Raw genomic sequence first — 18,511 nt, forward strand, 5'->3', positions numbered from 1 at the left:
GGCCACGGAGAAATCCACCCGAGGTCTGAGTGTGAGTGTGGGACTTATTTTATTGGAACATAAGAAACACAGCGGTCAACAATAGAAAAAGGGAGAGACGGACAGCGAGGTCACTTGGTGCCCACAGTCAGTTTCTCCAGGTCGTGGACGCCGTCCTTGTCAATCAGACGGACGTTGAAGGAGGCAAGGTTGAGGATGAAGCGCCGGTTCAGCTGCAGGAGAGAGGAACAGCAGCGCATCACAAAATGAACGTTCACTGTCCTGCACAGTTACAACATCTACATGGAAGAATGACTCACTTCTTCAATGCACTTCTTTAGCAAATCCCTAGCATCATCTCGGGTCAAATCTGGAGGAAATGAAAACAACACCACTCATGTTAGCACTCAAACCACCTCCAAACATAGCTTTTTTTTGCGGTCCAGTCCAAAACATGACTGAGCTCAACACGTCTCAGCTTTCTCTGACCTGGCTTGTAGTAGCGGTCGAGGATGGACAGAGTGAGGAAGGCGCCGTAGCCGTGGGCAGCGAACGGAGCTTTGGCCAGAGAAGACAGGTAGTCCATGTAGTAGAGACCTGGTCCATCTTTGTCATCGTGGCCCGCCAGCAGCAGGTTCACGTGATACGGGGTCTGCAGAGAGCGAACAGTCAATGTGTGTCAGATGTTGTGGTTATGGTCAAACAGCTAAACCCCACTGCAGCTCAGGAGGCTGCAGAGGTGTGTGTGAGACGGGGGTAAACAAGGGCGTCACCAGCAGTGTGACATCTGCTGGGAGTCAGCACCCCTGTTGCTCGCTTCATCGCAACCTCCGTCTTCATCCTGCTGGGCTGCAGTCACCCCGTGCCCTCCAGGAACGACAGGGGCTCATTAAAAACTTTTAATGTCGTCTCTCATGCGCCCCCCATCCTCCTCCTTGTTTGAAATTATATTTAGACGCTCGCAGCTTCTTTGCCTCCTCACGTTCACTCGCAGTTGTTCTGCGTAATTTTGGAAAATCCAAAAAAAAAAGACTCCAAACGCAAGGTAGGAAGAAAAACTAAATATTGAAACACCTCACGGGGGGAAGGTGTCGGCGGGGGAGACGCACCTGCACCTCTCCTGTCTCCCGAACCTGCTTGTTCCCGCGACTTCTGCACTTGTGTCATTCTGCCACGTGGGGATAGATGACTGTTAGCATCCCTGTGGAGAAGGTGTGTATTCTCAGGATGCACGTCTGCGAGTGTGTTTGTGCACCCCCCCCCAGTGGCATCACCCCCTCCCACCTGACACCTGGTTACAATATGACAATAATACGGCCCTGGCATCAAAATAACCTTCCTTTCCCACGTCAGCTCGGAGGAAAGCAGGCGCCTTGTTAGCCCAGACACCTGAACTCACACCCGCCTTCACACACAAACAATAGACAACTTCATTTAACCCCCTCTGCGACCTCACACTGAGCACAAGTTGCCTTAAAACAGCAACAATTCCAGATTCACATCCAGAGCTGTTCATGAGGAGGAAGGAGCAGCAGGTTTGAAATCATCCAAATCAGTCCAAATCATGTCAAATGCCATGTCATGTCAAAGTCAAACTCAATACTTAAAAGGCACGGTTACGGCCAGCACAGTTGAGTGCTGAGGTACTACACTGTCATTTCACCCCCTATAGACAGAGAATTTCACTCATGACGAAGGTCTTTTCTGTTGTTCAGGATGAGTTTTAGTAAAGTCTGACTCCACACTAACCACTTCTGCATTAAGATTATTATGTGAATGTCGCAAGACACGCCATACTATCTTCTTCTTTGCTGCTGGAATGTTACAACGCCACCAGTAGGCCTGGCATGAACACTGCATGAGCATGACTCCATTCATCATGACTCTTCAGAAATTCAAATAAGACGTTTGAATTACTATCCTAAAAATACTTAGGGCTCTAAAAAGTATTTTTTCAACTTCACACATGACTTCACAAAAATGTGGCAATAGTGCTCCCAAGGATTATGAAAATGAAGGGAAAATAGTCTTTCAAGTACAGACGGCCTGTTCTCGAGCAAGAGGAGATTAAGAGAGAAGAAGGGTCAATGAAAGATGGGAAAGCAGTGTCTCTGCAGATTCTGCTCAGAACAGCTTTATTCGTAGTATATCATATAAGTATATTAACAATACACAAGGAATTTTTCACCAGCTGATATCTGTGAAAAATATTGCCTGTGACATAATGTTGATATTTCAATATTTATTACAATGTAAGTATTTTTAGGACAAACATAATTTCTTTGCAACATTACTGTCCCAGGAGCGTAAGTGACAAAGAGAGACTTAATGGTGAAGAAGAACTCGGCGATTACTACTGACACAGATGTTTGAGTTGGGCACCCTGGAAGAAAACAAAACTAAATCCTGATGCAGATTTGAAGCGACACTACACATTTACACTTAATACAAATCAAATCTCATCTTATTTAAGTTAAAAAAACAACCAGATTTTCTCAATGTCCTTGCAAAGTGACCGAACCAACTCAACTACTCAAACAAACGAAACCCATTTAGCAATCGCTCCAAAACATCCAGAATAAACATGTAATATTCATGTCCCTGTCCTGGCCACGAACCAAAAGAGAGCTTCAAAAAGGGGCATTTCTAAGCAGATAAAAGACATTTTACACTTATCTAAAACTCTATTCTTCTTCATTCCAGCACTTCCTGCTCCCTCCCTCCTTCCTCCTTCGTTATTTTTGCACTTTGCCCCGGGCCGTGTTCCCTTTATTGGCATTTCTCTTCAATCTGCTGTATTAATTGTTCATCTGTGCTGGAGCCGTGGAGCGGCGTGCAATATGGTGCCAGTAATTATTTGTGCCCGCCGTGTGCCCGTGTCGAGAAACAAAGACATATGGGGACAGCTGTAGAAGCTAACTGTTGCCATGTAGAAGGATCAAACAAACTTCAACCTCTGACAAAATGAGTCTTTAAGAAGTGTCTGTGTGACTGTGAAATGAAACCAAGACAATGAAAAAATTTTTTCTAGCTGAAGTTCATTTTTCAATTGAACCGATTCAAACTATACATATGAAGTGTCATATACTCATTCAACTATCAACTATGTATGGAGACTCATCTGACTATTATGAAGGTGACACACGTTTTAATACACAACAGTGTTGCTCAGTTTCTTGCATTCACCACTAAACAGTATATGAGCAGCATTGCTGTGTTTAATGAAGTTCTACATCACTTTGTAACCACAGGTCAGACGTTCCAAATCATTAAAATACACCCAAAGAAATCGGAGTTTCTTCTCATTTCGGTTCGCCATATAACATTTTTTACACATTTTCCCCAGACTCTGGTTTGTGGTGTACAATTGTGGCCTCGGGTCTGTGATTCTCATTTTACTCTCGACTCCCCTCGCTGAACCTCGGGTGAAGGCACGACTCTGGAGGTTAGAGCTGGGCGCAGTTGTTTTTTAGGACGGCTCGGGAGCACGCTTGTATGTGAGTGGCGTCAAACACGCTCCAATGATTTTAGATAACTACACCTCCCGGAGGTCTGCAGCCACTCGAGGATGACATCTCTCAGACTAAGAGACTCTGGTCCTGAAGCGATATCAGAATTACCAATATGCCAGTGATTAATTCATCAGCCAGTTGATTTCTAACCCCGGGGTTCGGACATGCTGGCAGGATCGTGATGAGTTTTTTTGGGGATGGATGGGGTGGAGGTCTCGCAAGATAATTTAAGGACGCCAACAGATCATAGTCTAGATATGCCCTGCCTTTCAAAGACTGAATTTATTGTGATCTAATCAATTTAATGAGAATAAACATGAGGGCAGTTTACATTTTATGGTTTAAAGGCATTTTAAAATTAAATCAATAAGCTTTTTTTTAGGAAGAGGGGAATCCAGTAACCAATTGCAGCAAGTTTGGGGTCACGAAAAGAGGAGAGTTAAGTTCTTATAGTCTATTGAATAAATCATAATATTCAGCTGCAGGATATCCACCAACATGTTCAGTTATACGGTTGTTTCAATGTCATCACTAATCCCTTGCTAGCAACATGTTGCCACACTCAATATGCTAAAAAAAAAAAGAATATAGAGTTGAGAACGGTACTAACTAACTTTTCAGTGAACTCTTAAATTGTGTATAAATGCTACACAAAACAAGACAGGTAATCGAACATGAACTGCCGCTGTAAGAATGCTGACCAATGCGTACATTGGTCAGTGAATTGACCCACCTTTGGGCACAGACCAGGAGGTGTAGTTGACATCAGAATGCTAAATGAACATACAGTACTGTGTGTGGTCTGTGTATGTTGGAGTACAGAAATAAAATCACAGCACCTGTAACTGTCCATTTGAGGCAGCAGAACTATTTAGCATGCCGTGACACCAGATTTTTTTTCACCCATAGACTCTGGTTTACATCAGCCACTTCAAAGTCACACTTTAAGAGGTATGACTGGAAATAACTGGCAGTACTGTGAATGCGTCCGAACTAGCATTGTGAATTCATGCTTTACATCTTGGTTGAAAATGCAATGGAAACAATTCAATGCCAGTTAGGCACGCCGGGTATTGCAGGTCAACGTGATCATCGGGTTTAATACAGCAATAACCTCAGGTATGTGGACAAGTGAGAATGCGTTGGTCAATACAGAATATAAATGGCATCTAGTATAATTTAAAACACCATCATCATTACACGTTTGGTCATTGCAATGCTGCATAGGTATTGAACATTTGTTTTTATTTCCTTGTAACGGATCAGTTTTTGATCGTTCATCACGGAAGAGAGAAATAATGCACAAGTTTTACAGTAAGAGTAGGAGACATTGCATATTCCAAATATTGAAGATATGGCTGGAAAAAAATGGTCTTACACAACATCTTTTGCAAACGTCTGTGTACTCTAGAGGTTGATGTATGTAAACGAGCATAGCTGGAGGAAGGTGTGGGATGCAGACAGGAAAAAGTGCTTTAGCTTCAGTTTGTGAGCACTCCTGAGAACGCAGCATCCTGCGCTCAGAAAGCCAAATTCATGACCGTTAGGCACAAAAATGAAGATACACTTAAGGAGCTGATGGCAAAACGGAATATAAATGTACAACTTGGTGAGGCTCAGCTGAATAAAACTGTAGTTCCAGGTCAATATGTGCATGAAGATTCTGTTACGGACTGACATATAATTCAGAGTATGAATAAGACATTTGCATGAACAAAAAAAGAAAAGGCACTAACATATGACATCAGTTAATAAGACATTGATTGATTCTATGAGATAATTTGAATAATCAAACATCGCTAAATTAAAAATAATTTTAATTTAGAACTCCCATAATAATGGTTTAACTCCACATAACCATTTTCTCTGACTTCCTCTGATCTAATATTGTTCACTTTAGTGGTTTTGTTAAAACTCTCATGGGTCAGAAGCAAAAACAATCAACCAATTGATGTCATGGCACTGATACTGAAAACATTTTAGGGTTTATTTTACTGATTAATTTATTTATTTCAGTAATTTAATTCTGCATTTTGCAGGGTCAACATGATTTAATATCAGTCATCATTCACGTTAGCTTCAAAGCCACTGAGTTAGGTCCACCATCACACGCTCTCATCGTTCCCACACTCATGTGGCGGTAGTGGTGTCTCCTTGTTCTACTTGATACCCAAGGGACCCCGCAGCTCCTCCCATGAGCTCTACTCAAGCCTCAATTCAGTGTGTCCCCCATTCCCATCTCTGTCACACTAATTGTTTTTGTGATGATTGTAACCTGCATGTTATTGTGACAAGCAGCAGCTGCACTTGTTTTCGACTTTGCTACAGGACCATTGGATTTGGTAAGACAGCTCACGATGCTCAGATTAAGGAGTATGCAGACACACACAGACAAACGTTCACAAATTAAAGTCCTAGAACGCAGAAGGTCAATGCTTCATTAACAGTCTAGTGGGAGTTAAGCAGCAAGGAAGGGGGGCGGTGTGGAAGGCTCAGGTGTTGTCAAAAACTCTCAGAGGAGCAATGACTCTGTCACATTCACAACAATATGACAAATGTGGTCAAAATGCATTGGTAAATCAGCTGTGACTTCACCAGCTAAAGGCAGGTCACAGGGCCAAGTCAGACGAGATAAACAGGATATTCTTGATACATAAATGCAGCAGCATTAGTCAAAGAGTAAAACCTAATATGCTGATAGTTTCTAGTTCAATATAAAGCTGTAATCTTATTATGATATCAAATGTATTGGTATTTAAAAGACCATAACCCAAGGCTGAAAATCAATGCCTCCAATGATTTGGCCACCCAGAAGTATAAAATATATATATATATATATATATTTGATACTTCTATATATATATTTGATACTTCTACCAGCAGCACAGAGACACTTGTTTTATCATAATTTATTTAATAATTACTCATGAATAAATGATTAATTTGCCTTTAAATTAAGTATTTTGACTTGGTATTTGACTATTAGACATTATACATGTCATGTTAGGCAAATTTGGTTCAAGATTAATAAACAGTAAAATAGCTTGCTTGCACAACATGCACAACAATGAGTAGAGTCACATGATTGTTTTGGTACAGGCATGGAGTGAGAATACTTTTGAGTACATGAGGAAACCAATGTGTTCCACTGTCACTGGACAAGCACTTCCTTTAAAGATCATAGCTTGGTAGAGGAGGACACTTACCCTGCTCCTTAAGTAGTCTGCAAGGTTCTTTCGTGTGAAGTTTGCTGCAGCTGCAGGACTGAGGTCATAGCCTGACAACAAAAAACAAGTGATTGAGAGAATGAAATTAACTCTTGAAATGACAGTTGCAACAAATATTGAGAATTGCCGAGAGTAATCACTCACCACACCACAGTAGATTTTTCACATACATTGCTGATTTTTTTCCTATACTTTTTTAGTCACCTTGAATATTTCCCTGGGTCTTGTGATTATATTTTATTAGCTGTAACTTAACATTTACACTACAATATAAATGTAAATACAAATGAAATTTTGTTGAAGTAGATGTAAGTAGTGGAAATAATAGGGGTGTAACAAGGGTTTAGACATGTGCTTAGACAAGTATGGCTTCATCACTGAGACAAACAGAAAGCAGGTAGCCTCGTCCTCATTTGCCCAAAACTCCACTGTTATTTCTGTCAGTTATGTCTGTGCAGCAATGGGAGTTGGGCAAGCCAGGAGTGGATGTCTGGGATGAAATTAACTTGTTCAAGTTTTATACAAAACAGTTGAAGTCTTTGGAACAATTTTGTCATCTGGCAAATGGTTTATACGGGGTAACGTTCATAAACAAAAAAATCCGAGATGGCAAGGTGGTCGAGAATGTAACCAGTGAGAATATCAAGGCATCATTGCGCATCCACATGCATCGATGCACTTAAAACATTGCAGTAGTCGCTCAAATCACACATCTCAATGAGGACAAGAACATGTAAAGGAACTTACCATTTCTCATTTTGTACAGCTGGACATTTTTTTGGATGTACTCAGCAAACTGGACTGTGTCACCAGCCTCTCCAACACACAGGAGCAGAATCTTGTCGCTCAGTTTAAACATCTTGTCATAGTCTGCAATGGAGTGACCTTGTTTAGACTTGTGTAAAATAACACCATAAACAACAAGCATGTATTTTTGATGACAAAATATATCCGAATGATGCAAATTAACTTTAGAGTTCTGTCCTTCACAATACAGATTGTAGTGCTAATTTTGTTTGAGCAAACCCTCATAATCTCAGCTTGTGTCCGCCTACGGCCTATTATTAAATACAGCCGTTCTTGTAGCCATAACAAAATAGATAGTTTCGAAGAGCATCCCCATTGCATAGAATCCACAGCGAACCGGACGCCCAAAGTTATATCGCATTGCTAAATCATTCATGTGGCATATGTATCCTGTGAGAAATAACTTTCACTTTCAGTTAACAACTTGGCAAAAAAGTAACTCCAGTTCCGTCTAAAATGGTTGGATCTGGTAGAATTAAAGAAGCAATAAAGGTCGGTCAACTTCAACCATTAAGATTAATTCAAACAAACGACTTCATAACAATTATTTATTGACAAGTATAGCATGGTTGGGATTAGTGCTTCGTCACTTAGCACTGAAGCTAAGCTATCACCGTTTACGCTGCCAGTCTTTGAACACAAACAAAACGGTTCTCTCGGGAGTTGCAGGCGTTTTTGTTTCATTATTGCCTCTCTGACTTCAGCGTTCGTCCCAGAATTAAAAGCAAATTGAGACGAGCCGGTAAACGCTAAGCTAAGGCTAAGCTAACACGCCGCTTACCGTGCTTCATCTGGATAATGCTGCTCGCTGCGACATTGTCGGCCGCGACGAGGACAAAATCGGGTCCTTGAATACCAATTAGATACTCCATTCTGCGATAAAGCCTATATATTAAATGTTAATCTTTAAATCTCCGGCGCTCCACAGTCTGTTCGTTCAGATTACACAGCAAAAGTTCAACACAGCCGGCGCCGCTGAATGACGTCACAACGCCAAACAGAGCTACGTGCTTTCTATGCGACTCAAAGCGGGCGATTTGAGCGGGCTGTTGCTCTTGTTGACAACCGTGTTGTTTGCTTCTCTCCGAAAGATTCGCCTGGGTTGATATTTCTTTCTCTCTTAAAGTTGCCATGGAGGAAGGGATAGCTCGGAATACGCTATCGGAGCGTTGTGATGTAAGCACCTCGCAGAGACGACGGTCTCCTCGGCTGACTTCTCCCCCGGTGGTGAAGCCAGTGGCGGCAGTGAAGCGCTCCTTCGCCGTGAGGAAAATAGTTCCCAGGAAAACCACCGCACCGTCGGAGCACGACAAAGAGAACACTGAGCGGTGTTCTGGGGTGACTCTCCCGGAGAAGCAGAATGTTTCCACGCCTGGTTCTGCTCCGTGTCGAAGGCGATCCTCCGCCGCCAAGAGGCAGGCCGTCATGCCGTCACCCATCCTGCCTTCGCCACCGCCGCCACAGCCACACTTGCAGCAGCAGCAGCAGCAGCCTGTTGACCCGGACGACCTGGTGTGGTCCCACAAGGCTCGCCGATCCTACAGCCGACTCAGCGACAAGTCCTCGCATAGCCCCGAATCCAGAAGGACCATGTTCGGCTTTGAGAAACTGCAAACCCCCGAGGTCGGACAGAGAACCACACGGGTCAGGAATGGCGTGGATATTTCTGGTTCCATGTCCGGCCTGAGCTCCTTTTCATCGCTGCTGGAAGCTGAGGATTGCGGCTACTCCGAACCGGATCTGAACATTCCAGGGGTGGCGCTGGTGAAGGAGAAGAAAAGGAGAAAGAAGGTCCAGCAGATGAAGACCACGGAGCTGGACGCTCTAGCGGCCAGGATGAACGCAGAGTTCGAGGCGGCGGAAGAGTTCGAGCTGGTGGTGGAGTGAAGGACACAGACTGGAAGATCCTTCCTGTTTTACTGGACACTTTCTGGAAACAAATAAGAATATTTCCATTCATCGTTCTTTTAAAAAGGTTTAACTGATCATATATATTGATCCCATATTTTTCATCAATAGAACGTTGTGTTGTCAACCAGTTTTCATTATACTCCATATGATTGTTGGTTTTGCTGTCATGTTAATGTGGAGGTTTGTTTGTGTTTGTGATCTGACAAAACAAGCTGAAAGTTGATTTTAATGACGTGGATTCGTTCCCGTTGGACTGGAGTAATGACTGTGACCATGTGACCGGCCAAGTTCATTTATGAGTGACTAATAAATTCAGCTGTAGTTTGACCCACTCATTGTTGATTGGCTGAAATCTAGTTCACTCTTGGAAATGGTACTGAAAGCGTTCAAACTGAAGAGATGAAATTGAGAAGCTACACAATCCACACCTTGTAATGATCGTGTAGTGATCAGTCATGAGGGTAGCAGTCGGATTAAAGAAGCCTGGAATTTCTTCTCCGTGTAAAATCTCGTTCAATTGTTCTGGGAGAATACAGATGTATTCCCAGACAAAGTGTGAGACACAGTGTCCTTGGCATATCCTCCCCCCAGTTGGACATGCCTGGAGTACCTCACAAAAAAAGGCTTCACCACCTCAACTGGCTTCACATTGTGCATCTCCCAGTTGACCATATCTCTTCCAGTCCAGCACAGCAGGGAATACTGATCTCAACCTATTATGTACACAATGTTTTTACTTCCAAAACCTGGTGACCATTGGTGAGAGCAGGAACGTATCCCACATGGTACATGGAAAGCTTTGCCCTTCAGCTTAGTTCTTTCTTCTCCATTATTACCTGTTACAAGGTCCTCTCGAGTGAAGATGCATCCATCTGACCCTCCCTCATGAAGAAGACCTGAAGATACTTGAACTCCTCCACCGGGAAAAGGACCTCTCTTGCAACCCCTTCAGAGCTATGGTCTCAGATATAAAGGAGGTGATCTTTATTTGATGCAATGTCATACAAAAACAACCACAACTCCAACACACCTCTCCTGATCCACAGGACATGAACATGAAAACAATGGTTTGTCACTTTATTATGTTTTTTGAAAATAGTTAGAGGGTTGTCGCCAGTGCAGTTATTTGGATTCCCGGCGCTGTCTCAACCTCATTGTCAGTCCATACTAACATTTCTATTTTCACGTTTGGGTGGTTATATTAATGTGGCATGAGGCTTCTCAAGCCACTTGCGTGAGCTAGCACTTGGCTTGACCCAAAAGCCTTGTATGTCGACATTCACGAAGCATGAGTAAAATAGCAACGAGTTTAAATTACGTTCTTTTCTAACTGACAAAATCAGTATCACATCATACAATATTATTTTTCATTATTAGATTAGATTAGGTCTCCTTTATTTATTCATTCACTGACACAACCCTAGACATTAAAAATACAAGACAGCAAGATGTCCACAAAGCATCAGCATACATAAATATATAAGCAGTTATGAGTAAATAAATAATACACAGATTATATATATATATATATATCAGGCAGGTCAAGTGTGAACATTAGCTGTTACTATACATTGAAAGAACATGATCAGTCATATAACTATTTGAAGTGTAAAGCCAAAGCTTCCCCCATTATCATCGTCCTAAAAATAATGCAAAGAAATACCCATGATTATTCACAGTGACTCCAGTATTTATAAACTGGTGTAAGTGGGGTGTTTGACGCTGATGCAGTTGACACCATTGCTCTCCAGTGACACTGATATTGATGAACTATCTTCATCTATCCAGTAATGGACATGTTGAGAGGTTTAAAGGCGCATGTGAGTGAGCTGTATAATTCGCTCTAACAAGGAGAGGTAGTTAGTCACACCTGCATCAACTGTTTCCTCCAGAGAGCACCCAGGGTAGTAATTGTTTTTCTGTCGTGAACCTGCCTGCATGTTAATGTCGCTTCTCTCACTGTTTTATTCGGTGTGCAACAAGCCTCGCGGCAAACACGCTTCCAATTCCGCTGGTGACGAATATTGAAGCATCAACTCACTGCTATAGTTTCTTCATTCATTTGCTGGTTATTATCACGTCAATGATAATGATATATTAAACTTAGGGACTTGAATGTACAGACATAATTCTGTAATATCAAAATCTGCCTGAAATGACATTCAAATTAATTAAAAAATAATGGCACAGTCATTGTGTGTTTATAATAGTACAACAGAATTAAAATGCTTGATACGCTGGCATTAAAAATAATGTCTCAATCACAAAGTCACAAAATATCATGCTTGTATTCGATATTTAAAAATAATTGATGTCAATATTCAGGGGGGAAAATGTAAAGGCGATAAAACATGTTTAAATAGGAAAATATAACAAGTGCAAAATAATTGTGCAAGATGTAGATATCCAACATTTTATGCTATTATTCAGTCTTTTAAAAGAAATTATCTAGCTTATTTTAATATCAAGATGAATAAATAAAAAATAAAAAAGTTAGGCGTTAAAATAAAAGGGATAAAAGGAAGAAAGAAAACAATGTTAAATATACTATATCTGTTAAACATGTATATATATATGGAGGTGAACAAGGTGGAGGTAACATGTATATATGGAGGTAAACAAACGACAACAATCAAACAACTGTAATTTCATATATATATATATATATATATATATATATATATATATATATATATATGTAAAATCAGGGCTGAGAAACAAGTGATCACTGTTGACACCTCTCATGGCAAATAAAAACATCTCTTAAGTGAGATTTCGAGTCAGATGTTTGCGCCCGCTGTGTGTGTTGATGTTGCCGGCAGACACACACTCTAAGGTAAAATAATGAGTGTGTGTTCGGAGTCGACAAATAAATCCACAATTTGCTCACACGCGGAGCGGTTTCCTTCCCCAGGTGCTATTTCATCTCCTCTTCATTTGCCTCCCCAGAAGAAGCGCTGATTTATTTATTTATTTTCAGCCTATCTCGCCTGAGTATTTTTGTATATTTTTTAACAAGGCTCCACTTTCTCAAGTGAGACGTGTTTTGTTTTTTTTTTCCCCGCCGCCACAGACGCTTATTGATTTACGATGCTGCAGCTGCTGCGGCTGCCTGTGCTGCTTTTTAAGTCCCTTCATGCTTGGTTTTTTTTTTTTTTTTTGGGGTAGGGTGCAGAATATTTTACATGATGTGCCCCCCCCTCCACCCCTCCCGCCCCCCACCCACTCCACTCAGGGCAGTTGTCACTGGTTCAGCTTGACTGCTTCGTTAGGGCTCATCATTTGCATTCAGATTAATTATCTAATTACCGACAAATGTCCGGCGGCCACCCCACACTCAGGCTCGTCATCTCTCAGCCTGTAATTATTTTAATCATTTACTTTCATCTGCTGCGTTCCTGCCATACTCCTGTGTTTAGAGGCCATTCTTAATTACCCTGCCAAGACTCGCAGGGGGGAGGGGGGGAGGAGGTGGTTTGAGGGGAAACAGGGAGAATGTGCTTGAGCGCGTGAGCGTGTGCGCGGTGGCACAGAGGAAGCTCCCTGCTCTGCTGGATGCTCTTTCCTCCCTCTTCTCTCCCGCCTCACTCCTCGCAAACTTCCCCATCACTCCGCTCACCCAAACCTCCCCCCCTGTCCCCCTATGCAAACCCCTCCACTTCCCCCATTATACTTCCTCTCTTTTTCCCCTTTATCGCCAGCACACACAGGAATCGCCCGTGGGCCTCCACTGCTCTGACTGCTAATACGCTGAAACACACACAGAACTGTGTGGCGCTCACCAGGACGTACACATCTTTCCACTATCTGTCGGGAAAATCTATACTCCGTCTCTTCCTTTGTCTCCCACCATCCCTTCATCCATCAGGCGGTGTGGTGGTGAGCGCTGCAGCGTACAGGACTGTGTCCACATTCATTCGTTCATCTTGAGTCACTTGCCAGGTCCATTTTGGATAGGCTGCTATGACCTCCGGGTCATGACAAAATTGACTAGAAGGCTTCGTGAGGGAATCTAGTCTCCAAAACTTGTAGTTTTTGAGAGGACCTGATCACATTGACGGCTGAGACAGTATCAGAGTTTGACTGTAGTACTGATACTTTATGTTGGGTCTTTAAGGTCCCATGTGACTGGACCAGAGATGGGGGACTCGAGTCTAGTGACTCGACTTGAGTCCGACTTATGTCCTCAGCTCAGGGGCATGTGACTTGCTTCACAAATAGTGGTAAATAACTGGACTTTGACTTGCTATTCATGGCTTGAGAATTTTGACTTGGACTTGCGTACAATGACTTGGCCTTTCTTAGTTATTGAGAGAGTTATTAAACACATATTCTGCATTGGTATTTTTTAAAATTATATACGCATGTTAGCCAACCTGGCAGCGTGTATGTATGTATTACAATATAACCTTCTAACGCGGCAGCCACAGGGGGACTGAACAATGGACGGTGCAGCAGGTCCCAGTGTTTTCCACACATCAATACATTTGGCTTTAAAGACTGTAGGACGGACAACAAAAGACAAATCGCTGCTTGTACAGTCGGTGGTATGATTTGACTGGACTTGACTTGACCCTCACGAATAATATGACTAGACCTGTTTGAGGCTTTAGGGTTTAGACTTGAGGCTTGCTTGACACTTGTGTTCCTTACTCCCATCTGTGGAGTGGACCCACATCCCACGGAATTTACCTTCATGTTTTCACCTGAATCAGGCGCTTTATGAGAACTCTTCTATTCGGTCGGTTGCTTTTTATGCCGCCCTAACCCATCCCCAAGTCCAAGCCATGCAGGGCATCTGTCCAGCAGAGCTTTGACACCGCAGGTCAACCAGCTTGTCCTGCAGTCTGGACATAGGTAAAACAACCTTCCAATGAGCATGTTGCTTACTTCCATCTGTGTCCCAAATGGCACCAGTTTGAGAACCAGTGTCAGACTGAAAGGCCTCTGAGAATACAAGAGCAAGGGGTCAGTAGGGACTTGGTGTCGGTCCATTATTCATGTATGAATAAACTCTTATCGTGTTGTGAGTCAGTTGGAACCCAAAATATGTGAAATTGAAGTGTGTTCACAGAGCACAGACAAGCCAGAGGTTGCTGCTTTAGTCTGTCAAATGGTTCAATTAAACCAGTCAGATATATGTTGTTGAAACAGCACCAGCAGTAGCCTGCGTAGCCACCATTTATTAGCATTTGAATAAACCAGCATAAGAAGACAATGGCTTGTCATTTTTGCATGCGTACACGTCACTGTGAGGAGGTGAAGAGGAGAGTGCAGACAGGGTGGAACTGGTGGAGGTGACTTTGATAGAGCAAAAGGGAGGTTTTCTAGGATAGTAGTGGTCCCTCTCACGATGAAACGTTTGGTTTAGAGACGAAGGAGTCAGAGAAGAGTCAGAGATGAAGATACTGAGGAAGGACTGGTTCAAAAACGGATAAATCAATGGGACATGAGGAGAAAAGGAGGACAGATGGTTTGAGGAGAAGAGAGACAGTGATGAAAAAAAAGTGTTGCAGATAGAGGAAGAGGAAGACAACCAATAACCTTTGTGATCAATGAGTATATGAAGATGTGACTAGAGGATGATCAAGCTGTTGAAGGGGGTGGACTTGGAGTAGCAACCCTTGTTTGACAGAGAGGAAGAAACCACAGGCCCCCACAGAAGGATTCGGTTTAACCCCAACCAAGGCAAGTTGGATTCAAGGCCAGGACCTACTTGTTGTGAGGCAGCGGATTCTATGTTGCTAAGTCATGAATCTGCATCACTGTTCAGACACTTCCTCCAGTAGACAACAGCCAACCGTGGTTGAAGTCAGTGGAAAGTATTCTTCTGCACCCGAATCTGCCCATTAAAGTGTCTCAGACTAACTAGCGCATGATGAAAATATTGAAATGAAATAAGTGTGGTGCGATAAACTGGTAGATAATCATCTTTTCATTAAACTTTCATCCGCACTGTTCAATATTCAAGAGCTCAATTACAGAGCTTGTATCTCCGTCTCTCACTCTCCTGGTCTCTTAACAAGAGCGGAGAGAACCAGGGGTTTGTGGCTCCAGGGCTCCAGTCAGAGCTTCATTATGGAGCAGTCACACAGAGGGCGAGAAGGAGAGAGCTGACCTGCCGTCCCCCGTGCATGAGGAGGGGGCGGGACGGAGGGCAGTCAGCTGTCCAAATTCTGAGTGCAGAGGAGACGACAGGCAGCAGTTGCATCCACTTTGTTACTCTTAACCGATCACTTTGTTTTTGTCACCGCTGACATCACGTGAGAGAGTGGGTTGGTGAAGGGGGGGTCACCATGGATGCGTCACTGGCCGTCATGAGGCCTGACACAACATTTGCACATGCACAATTCATGCGTAGCCTGGACGATCTTTATAGGTGACATCAGCAAGCAAAATATCTATAAAAGTTATGGACGATTTCAAAGAAAGGAAAGTTGGTGGTGTTGTTCTGGATCCTGGATTGTGCTGACGCCAGCAGAAAACATGACTGACTGACGCGTTCCTAGAAAGAAAGAGAGCTCAAGTAAAAACATGTAGCTTCATTCAGTTGCCAAAGAAACACAAAAACCTATTGTGGCACCAAAAAAAATCTTCATTACAAAGATGGTGGCCATAGTACATTGCTTACATGTGTTTGTGTGAAGAACACGCTACATCTTTAATACTTAACCGTCAATAGATTAAAAATTTAATCTCAATTAATCGCACTAAAGCAGAGTTAACTCACGATTAAAGGGAAATTAATGACACATGTTCTATATGCTCTAAATGTAACTTATAGGACCAGTTTATTAACCTGTAATCCATTCTTCATGCAAACATTTGTTTACTTCAACAACCAAACACAACAGATACTGTCAAGAACATTCTTTAGAATAAACTCAAAAACATTCTAAAAGCACAATATTATAAACATTATTGGTCCCTCTTGTGCTGATGGAATCTTCCTTTAAGTTACATTTAGAACTGATACAATATGTTTGATTAATTTGCCATTAATCGCGAGTTAACTCATCTTAAGTGCGATTAATTGAGATTTTAAAAAAAATTCTTATTAGTATTTCTATTGTAAGTCCCTTTACATCATAATTCAGAGACAAAAAAATGAAAATGAAAATCAATGAAAGGCTTTTAATTTTTATAAAAAAAATGTTTAGAGTAAATAATGTTTTTTAAACATGTTTTTAATATAGTTTGGCAGACAGAGATAGGCAGACAGACAGATAGACACAGACAGACAGACACGTTCATATTCTTTGGCTGAACAATTGGAGTCATAGATGACATACACTTGGGCTTTCAGAAACATGTAAATAATAATATAAAAAGTCTACGACTCGATGCCAAACAGTGCTTCATACACAACAGCAGAACAAGGGAATGGCTTGACAACTGGGGAACACATCCTGTAGATTCCACCTCTTCATCTTCCATCCCTTCCACAAACACCCCGAAGACGGGTCATTGAAGCACAAGGACGCTCATCCCTCTTCTGAATGGCGCTGGATAAACAGACGGCTGTTTGTTATTCATTCTCATTATTCATAATGGTGAACACATTAATCCCTCTTTGTAAGAAGATGGCGAGAATAAAGCAGCGTCGCGCAACACTTTTGCCAAACCCCAGTGGAATAAGAGGAGTTTTTTTTTTTTTTTTGGGATGGGGGAGATTATGTGCCACACGTAGCCTCGGGACACGTTTTGGAATGGGATGCAGTTTTGGAGATTAGACGCAGAGGCAGCGCTGCGAAAAAAGGGCTGTTTTGGGGTGTGGATGGGTCAACACAGAGACTCTCTCAGTGGCGACGACATGAGATTAGGTCTTGACTGGAGACAATGTGGCATTTGCATTCTGGGTGTAGATGGTGGCAGATAAATTCATAAGGAGCATTATTAAACAGCTTCAGCTACAGGCGACCATATGTTGACGTCGGTGCTCCAGAAAATCTGAAATCCAATAACCTGCTTGAATGCGCCGCACAGTGGGGGGACTTGCTGTGATCCTGCAGTTGAGTGGAGTTTAAACACCAGCCGACGAGTGTTTTCACATTGCTGGAGAGTGAACATACACACGGGGAACCTTAACACACAGATGAAGTCAAACCCAATTAATGTCATGAAAACACCTTAACGTTCACCCTATTAACATCCATCCATCCATCCTCACCCGCTTGTCCGTCAGTGTGATGTATGTATGAGCATGTTCCATACAGCAGTGTTTTTTTTTGCCATGCTATTTGCAGAAACAAATTGCAGAAAATGTATTTGTTTTTGTCCAGAAATGGGTGGGAAATATGGCAAAATGTATCCTGATTTATTTATTTTTTTACTTTAAATAACTGTTTCGATTTTATCATTTCTCTTTTGCATGATTTTATTGTAGTTTTGAGTTTCCAGACAAATCCAAATCCAAACAAAGCATTCTTTGCCTGAACTTGTATCATAAAAACTTTTAAATTATTACTATTAAAATAAAATCACATTTTGGAGCAAATTTATTTTGTTGTGCATTTAGTTTTAGCCAACTTTTAAACCACAAAACAAGCTTTGACAGTCCATGAGTATCAATAATTTGAAGTGAGACTTCACGCCAGTCCGACAAGGATCACTCCCTCCATGGTTCTGCGGTGAAAGTGTGAGGTCAAGTTAGAGGCGCATCAGGTTTAAAAACAGCTGGAAGTTGACCGGCTTCTTCACTGTGAGTGTGTGGGAAGAAGAGTGCATCAACACACTGTAGCTCTACAGTATAGTGTATAGAAAGAATGTCTGCGAATCCATGTGATCTCCTCACCTTGGTTGCTTTTCAAGACGTTCTAATGGTCATGATTTAATGTCATCATTTCGCCCACCTCTATCGCCGGTGAAACACACCTGACACTCTCTCACGGCACACTAGTGTGCCGCGGCATACCATACAGAACCACCGGAAACCATGGACCAGTGTCAACTTCAAGGTGAAGAACACCAGCCAAGTATGGGCAGGTGATGGACAACAGGTGTCGTAGTGGCCTGGGCAGCTCTGTTGTGAGCTTTTTGCTATGTACTGAGCATCTTCCAAATGGATGTGTCAGT

General features: G+C 42.3%; 2 protein-coding genes across 2 annotated transcripts; one reads left to right on the forward strand and one right to left on the reverse strand.

Moving 5' to 3' along the window:
- Positions 1-30: 30 nt before the first annotated feature.
- On the reverse strand, positions 31-8,522 carry psmb2 (proteasome 20S subunit beta 2). Its single transcript, XM_053863984.1, has 6 exons — positions 8,307-8,522; positions 7,466-7,588; positions 6,698-6,768; positions 469-631; positions 300-349; positions 31-212 (listed from the first exon to the last, which is right to left on the reverse strand). Exons 1-6 carry the CDS (start codon positions 8,395-8,397, stop codon positions 111-113), a joined length of 600 nt encoding a protein of 199 aa, XP_053719959.1. The 5' UTR covers positions 8,398-8,522; the 3' UTR covers positions 31-110.
- Positions 8,523-8,527: 5 nt separating this feature from the next.
- On the forward strand, positions 8,528-9,836 carry cdca5 (cell division cycle associated 5). Its single transcript, XM_053863983.1, has one exon. It carries the CDS (start codon positions 8,657-8,659, stop codon positions 9,410-9,412), a length of 756 nt encoding a protein of 251 aa, XP_053719958.1. The 5' UTR covers positions 8,528-8,656; the 3' UTR covers positions 9,413-9,836.
- Positions 9,837-18,511: the final 8,675 nt, after the last annotated feature.

The sequence above is a fragment of the Synchiropus splendidus genome, chromosome 4, assembly GCF_027744825.2.
Source record: "Synchiropus splendidus isolate RoL2022-P1 chromosome 4, RoL_Sspl_1.0, whole genome shotgun sequence".
Lineage (NCBI taxonomy): Eukaryota > Metazoa > Chordata > Actinopteri > Syngnathiformes > Callionymidae > Synchiropus > Synchiropus splendidus.